General features: G+C 34.9%; 1 protein-coding gene across 1 annotated transcript; it reads right to left on the bottom strand.

The window, feature by feature from the left end:
* Nucleotides 1-4,116: 4,116 nt before the first annotated feature.
* On the bottom strand, nucleotides 4,117-7,762 carry LOC123534798 (protein ABHD15-like). Its single transcript, XM_045317223.2, has one exon. The coding sequence runs from the start codon at nucleotides 7,374-7,376 to the stop codon at nucleotides 6,246-6,248; it is 1,131 nt and encodes a 376-aa protein (XP_045173158.2). The 5' UTR covers nucleotides 7,377-7,762; the 3' UTR covers nucleotides 4,117-6,245.
* Nucleotides 7,763-8,040: the final 278 nt, after the last annotated feature.

Genomic DNA, 8,040 nt, shown 5'->3' with positions numbered 1-8,040 from the left:
CTATATTATCAGAATATGTCAGCATTTATAACTTAATCAATCATGGAATGGCTATAGTCTTTAGATATGCTAAATTTAGGTCAATACTGATATGTTGTTTCAGTAAGGAGGTCTAAATGAATATCTAGCTGACCAGCGATACCGCACCCTTTGTCTTACGATATCTTCAATATTCATGAATAGTCATGTTAAATATTTGGTACAGGACTTTGGACAATGACAAGCTTTATTCTAAACCTAATTCCAGCGAAAATTCTCTGCAGAATATGTCTAGATGCGTAACTTGTGAACAGACGTGTTCGTTACCAAAATATTTTGCATCTTTCGAATCGGTTGGGCAAGGATTACGTAAAAACGGGAGGGGGTTTCATCAAGTTACATATATCCGCTGAAAGAACTTTTTACTGCGGGGTTTATGCACGTTATCTCGTTTAAAACAATTCCGTATCAAAAAAGTTATAGTGAAAAAACATACCTGAAGCGGGCCTATTTTTAGCACTTTTGCGTGCACGTTATCCCATTTAGTCACGTGGTTTCCCCACCGTGCAAGTTATAGATAGAGTTTATGAAGTGAATTATTCGTGAAAAAGAAACCGAAGAATTCTCTTTATGGACTCTATCTGACATAGTGTGAAATCTACATTTGACCAATCAGACGCATTCAATCGACGCTCTTCAGCGTGTAGAGCCGTTCATCGAAAATTACTGCTGCAGTAACATTGGTGTTCAGGAATAAAAAGCCAACATTGTTTGAAAAATAACTCGCTCCGATTGGTCAAAAAAAAAGTTGCATTCTATTATAGTTTTATGTTAACTGTCGACATGGATCATTTAGAGAGTTGATGACACAGTATTTATTTGTTAATCGCAATGCTACGGATAGTTATGACAAACACGCTTGCAAAATGTGATATTTGATGTGTTTAACCACCATGCTAATTGAACATTCGATAAATACCAACATTTATAATACTCAGCAGACTGCAAGTATATGACGTAAAATTTTAGTGTAATGATGCGTGATTGTTATTCTGTTTTTCATTTGTCATTAGATCTCAACATTTTACTTGTTGGCTTTGCTTTTTCGTATTTATTGCCGTAGTGTGACATAACATAATGCATCTATGAGAGTTTTGAAGTAGCATTGAATTCTATACATTATAAACTACGTTTATTCCAACACTGTTGAATGCTTTTATTTAATAGCGCTGACTGTGAAGTTTATAATTGTTATATACTACACTGTTTAAAATATTGTGATAATTGCATTGCTGAGTCAGTATTTGTTTTGAACTTTTCTAGAACATGTTATTTTTTGTTATTTTCTATTGGCTTATAGATGGACAGTTAGGACTGGAAATGTGAATAAAGATATAACTGTTTCTATAGAAAGTAATTTTCAGAATCTTTTAGTCCCTTTTAACCATAAACAACATTTATCAACGTGAATTAGTTTTCAAGACAACTGCCATCCAGGTATACATAACACAAGATAGTGATATCGATATATAGCAAATTTGCATGGCTTCATTTGTTTGTCATATGTTAGCTGATCAGTACAAATACAGCTTAGAGATTTTATACTTAATAAAATCTGTAAAAAGATCCTTTAGAAGCAAAGAATGCAACCAAGAAGAATAATAGTAGACTCGGTTTATCTTTGGTACATGAGTGTCTGCGCTATTGCGGTGTACGCTGTAGTGTGACTGTTATTAAGGAATGTGGCATTCCCTTTGTATATTCGTCCTTGTTCAACTTTCCCCTTCGGGTTCCTTCCCACTTCCACCCCCACTCCCCGGCCCAATTTTGCCCCTTACCATTTCCTTCCCCTCCATATATATTTGGCATAAATTAATATGTACTTGTTGGATGTTTGAAGCAACCCGTCTGAAATATTTTTCCATTACAGCTTCTTTTTGTTGTGGGCCTACTATGCAAATGCGTGGCTCTGGGCTGTGATTTTGGTGCTCTGTGCTTCCGAGAAATCTACCCTTACCTATTGTCTTTTGACTGAGTCTGTTCATGAGAGGTAATGAAGTGTGCAACACCTCTCACGCCCCCTAGCACATATATGTTGAATGAACTCCATGATCCCAAAGGACCAGAAACATGACAACATTTAACATTTAGAAGCACCGCATCGTCGTTAATATGACTTCAACTTAGTCTAGGCCACTGAAATGGTGTTTTTATCTGACTTTGTCCTTTAATATTGCCAAATACATTTCCGTATTTTTTCACAATGCTGAATACAGCCATTATTATTATTATTATTATTATACCACATTTATTGGCACTCTTTTCATGCACATGTACACGTTCAAATATGGTTTACAAAATAAGTTGCAAACAATACAAACAAATACGCATACTCAAAATAATGCATTCCACATTAACAAAAATCATGAATGTAAAACATATATATAAAACAAGACAAACACACATATATATGTAAAGGTATTTAAGTGACCCTAGGGTAAAATACTGTTCTACGCTGTTTTTTTGAAGAACAAAAACATCAGTGTATTGATCAGTTAACAAAATATTGTACAAAGAAGTGGGTTTTAAGCAGGCTTTTGAAAGCAGCTAGCGTGTGAGCTTCCCTGACCTTGACGGGAAGGGACTTGCAAAGCTTTGGAGCAGTAAACGAAAAGCTGCGATTGCCATACATCATGGTTTTAGTTTTTGGCATAACCAGGGATAGCGTGTCTTGTGATCTTAGGTTTCTGACCGGTGTATACTCTTCTATCGTATCCCTAATATAGGCAGGGGACTGATTGTGTAAAGAGAGGATATTACATGACTGTCTTTTCATATTGAATTTTTTAAACGAGTTGAATAAAATGATAAAATGCGAGGCTCTGCCGAGCATTTTATCAATTTTATTCAACGAGTTTAATAAATTCAATGTGGAAAGTCACAAATGTAATATTCTGTTCATCATATGTTAGCCTTTCCTGTCGAAACATCAAGAATTCTATTTCCTTTTACTATATAAACAAGTCAATTTGACCAACGTCTCCTATACTATAAACGACGTCGACGTCAAAGCTTTATTATGCTAGCGTATTATCATTTTTAATGGCTTTATTACACTCCCACGACGTCAAACATGTGATAAAGCCTTAAAGGTATGTGTCAGAACCTTGTACTGCACTCTGTATTTCACTGGCAACCAAAGGAGCTCCTTCAGAACCGGTGTTATATGATTGCGACGGGGCGTCGTAGTGATAACGCGAGCTGCCATGTTTTGGACATGTTGCAACTTGTTAAGTGTGCTGTTTGGAATACCACTTAACAAGGCATTACAGTAGTCTAACCGTGAAGTAACCAGGCTGTTGATAAGGATCATTATGGCATCCCTGGTAAGATACCGTATGATTATCAACATAGTGTTTTGCCAAAACATATTTGTCAGGAAGATTTTGATTTAGTTTAGCTGTGAGGTATTATGAATCTCTGAAGACATGTATTTATGTACGCAGTTAAATTCTTGGTTTTACAAAAAGCAAACTCGTTTAGACTTAAATAATTAAAAATGAGCAAACTGAATAATTTAAATCATAAAAAATATAGTTGTGTCGAACAAATATATATAGTAAAACATGATTTTGACCAAAGTATATACAATAAAATCTGTGAGACGATCCTTTGGAAGCATAGAATAGAACCAAACAAAATAATAGAACGACTCGGTTTGATTGAGTCATTTCATGGAAGGTAATGGAAAGTGCCGCACCCCTCACACCCCATCCCCTAGCCCCGGGTTGAGCTGAATTCTATTATATAGATATTGAATGGACTCCATGATCTCAAAGGACCAGAAAATAAAAACAATGTAGACGAAAGAAATTAAAATACAAGTTATCATGAATGTCACCACTTTATAAAGAGATACAAGTGCAAGGAGATGCAACGGTATCCGCATTGTTGGATTCAACTGGTGGCTTCAGTAAAGTTTAAACCAATGGAGCAAGATACATGTTATCTGTAATATATAATATACGCTGATTAATGTTGTAACATCTGTACGTATGCCGAAAGCAAATTAATAAAACAGCCAGGTATTGTATCAATTAATTTATTTTGCAATGAGTTGTATGTAAAGGTAGTTGCTACTGTTTGCTAATGACAATGTTTCCTTATCATAAATAGCTAAAAACCGGTTGAACCAACAATCTATGTTAACTACATAATTGTATGAAAGTATTTTTATTGCTTGTAGTATTTTCATTTGTGCCAAACGTCTAACGCCTAAGAGATACGTATTTAATCTAAATATTATTTGGTTTCATAGACTGCACGTAAACATGTGTGCCTATTTCATGTAAAATGAATCTACATAAATCTTTCACTGGTTGTAGATGCCGGAAGAATATCTGACTCTCAGGCAAATGTCTTGCGGTATATGCCTGGATATCGCCAACACTGACGTCACACCGACGCAATTATAGGTAATCTTTGTTTGTTTTAAGGTTCTTTATAGTCGCAACTGGAAACATATATGGACGACTCCTCCAGAAGATTTCTGGTAACTTTTAGTTGGAGGATAGTTCAGAAGACGCTCCCATTCCAGAAACTTTTGCTTCCTTGGATTTTTAGACTTTCAATGTAAACAGGAGCGTCAGCTCCAACACACGACGCTGCTTCGTAGTCAGATAGTGTTACGACCGGACCACTGCTTCGGCTCGTATAGGTCATATGCAAACATTCGCGCTTTTTGCTATAGTGGAGGAAGACCTCAGGTGTCCTTCCGAGCATTATGTCATCAGGACAGGTTTCTCTGCAGAACCATCGCTCTTTCGTAAGCCAGCCGGATGGCTTCTTCTCTTGATACCAAGCGGGGTTCCGAACCCACAGCGATAAGGGGCATGTGATTCAAAGCCAGAGGCCTTCACTGCTCGGCAACGAAAGTCCATTTGAAAACTAAACAGACTTTTAAATAACATTTATATTTCATAATTAATAGCTTGATTACTTCTAACCCTTTCTAAATACTATGCAAAAAAGATATATTTACAGAAAAAATAATCCCATATAAATTAAGATAAAAATTTGACTTCAATTGTTCGCATAAGTATATTTTGTCAATTGAATGCAAGAAGGGCTTATAAGCATATTGCTGAAGGACGCCTATGATCCCTTCTAACAACAAAATAATCCGTGATAGATACAAAATATATGCACGGAATAATACCACTGTTTCTATTTCCTTTTATTTAAAATGTAAATGAAATATCGCGTAAATGGCGGGAAACGTTAAAAAAGAGGCAAAAATAAAGTTTCAGACAAAGAAAGTCCAGTAAATATTTCTTGCACTGTGTTAATCGAATATGGTTTGTAAATACGTTCTAATCCACTGTTATATTTAATTCATCGCCAATATGGTAATTATTCCAAGCTAGATTTTTGCACTTTGTAGTATTTTATGTAGAATGATAACGTTGAATTTCGATATTAACACAGTGTTGACTAACCTGAAAGAATAAAAGATGCATTTATTGAAACGAAACAATTTAAAATAGGCACATAATTTGAAATTTTTAGCGCACTGTACAATCCCTAGTGCTATCCAAGTTAGTTACCCAACAATATCCAGCCGAAATCATACTGTCCTCTTTCAATTTTCACATTATGTCATTATCAAACGACTACACTTTCAATGCATTCATCAGGCTAAGGTGTCGCTTGTGAAATTACCAAGTATTACAAATCAAATTTAAACATAATAAAATTTCGAGAATCGACCTTTACGGTAACGCAAGTATTCTTTCACACTAATGTTGGATTTTAAAACTTCCGCCGGAAGCTAACAAGGCGTCTCTAGCAGAAAGGAAGTAGTTCTCACCGCAGTGAATACAGAACTTCATTCGATTGCTGAAAATTATTTCATTCAAGAATCATAATCAAGGATACCAATTAGTTGAAAAAATAATTATTTTCTTTCAAAAGCTAATAAAATGGAAAGAAGTTGGAAAATATTGTCATTAATAGTCCTAAAGCCAATACGAGAACGCGGCGAATAGGAAATGACATCATTTGCTGTAACAGGTAGGATGACACTAAATGTAAACTTGCTGTTTTAGGTTGTGAATAGGTAGGTCTCACGAATTTTCACGTTTTTGTGTAGTGAATAGTTTCTTTGTTATATTTTTTTAAGTTAAACCAGATTTCTTTGAGCTCCTTTTGAGGCTTTGCCTTATTTCACATTACTATTTGTTCAATAACATGTCATGCTGCTAATGTCACAATTTAGAGTTTGAAATAAACTCTAGAACATATTCTATGTAGTTAATTATCAGTGCGTTTGCCCAACAGTCTCCACATACCTTTTCATAGAAGGCACAGTGACCACCTTTCGCTACAGTTACTAACAATAAATTCGGATAAAACTGAAACAGATCGAACGGAATATTTTCTTCAACTATCACCGGGTCATCCAGACTATTTATACATAAAACAGGAACGGCTATATCATCAACATCTCTCATAGGATCATTCCTCTGCCAGAATGCCTCGAATGTTTCTATTCCATACATTTTACAATAAACTTGATAATCGAATTCCTTTAATTTCCAAGATTTTACCAAGGCTGCCTTTAGATCTATGAATTTGTTCAGAATTTTCCAGTTTCTTAATAACATCAATTTTAGGTTAATTAAAAGGTAAATCTCATATAATTTTGGTATTTGTTCACACAGAATTTCAGTGTTATCGTATGAGGGGGATACAGTCACAGCTGCTTTCATTAGCGAGGAAGAACCAAATTCACCGAGATAGGAAAATAAGGTAGCTGATCCGGCACCTATTCCAATGCCAACAATTTTCACATTTGGATATTTGCTACTGATATATTCCATAACTTTTCTGGTGTCTCTGGTATCACCAATGCTTGTTAGACTAGGTGACAAAAGAAAACTCGAACCGTGACCTCGTCTGTTGATCACGACAGCTCGCATACCCCTTAAAGCACCAAGTTTGCAAATATTTCCAACACTTAGAGCATCTCCTGTTAATCGAGGAAATATTAAAATGATAGGACTGTTACGTTTTATTTTTTCTGTTGTTGGTTTGAACCAGTCTAAAGCAACAACTGATTTGTCTGTTGTTTGTAAATATTCCCGATCAAATTGATAGTCTTCAAGTGGATTGTAAATAACGCCAACAAACGTTTGAACATATCCATTTCTAAGTATAAATGATGGTCGAAACGGACGGTTTAGAAGTCCTCTTTTACAAAATAAATATTTAGATAAAGACGATTCCTTGCTATGCAGAACAGGTATGATATCACGATGTACTTTCCAAATTTTTGCTTTTATCATCACAGCACAAATCCAGGATAACATCCAGTTCAGGAAAAACTGTACAAACATTTCGTCATCTTTTCTAAAATTGAATTATAAATGACTAAATGCAGCGAATAACACAAATATATATTGATACTTATTTTGGAGCAAAATAAAACAATACTGTTAAATCATTTTTATTCACAGGCATAATATATCGTGGATTGGCCCAAAATGATTTTTTCGCGGTGATAGTAACTTTTGAACAGGATCTGTTCCGTGGATTGACTCAACCGCGAACATTCCTTCACGAATATTGATGATTTAACAGAATACTTATCGAATAAATAAAGCCAGTATCCTGTCAAAAGTAATCCAAACTAGCAGTAAAAAAATATGTGAAACCACAATGTATTCATATTAAGTCCATCTCAGGCAGATATATGCAAAAGTATTAAGAAATTATATTTTAATACTCTATTCAAAAGGAAGTGCTAAACAAATCTGCTATTGTAGAGAGTTGACATGTTGTGGATGTGAGTATTGATCCGAAAGGCATTAGAGTATGCTAGAGGCTCTCCTGTTTATTTTCTACGGCTTTAATCGAACAACAAACTAATACAAATCTGTCAACAATAAATGAATTTATATATTTTTATATGCTCACTAAGATGTTAATCTTCACTGTTTCATAATATAATTCCATCTATATAGCTTTATTAGTAACAAAACATCGTATTATCCGTCAGAA

This window comes from Mercenaria mercenaria, chromosome 12 (genome assembly GCF_021730395.1).
Source record: "Mercenaria mercenaria strain notata chromosome 12, MADL_Memer_1, whole genome shotgun sequence".
Taxonomy (NCBI): Eukaryota; Metazoa; Mollusca; class Bivalvia; order Venerida; family Veneridae; genus Mercenaria; species Mercenaria mercenaria.
Note: the sequence above shows the minus strand (reverse complement) of the source record. Positions and strands in the feature narration are given on the sequence as shown.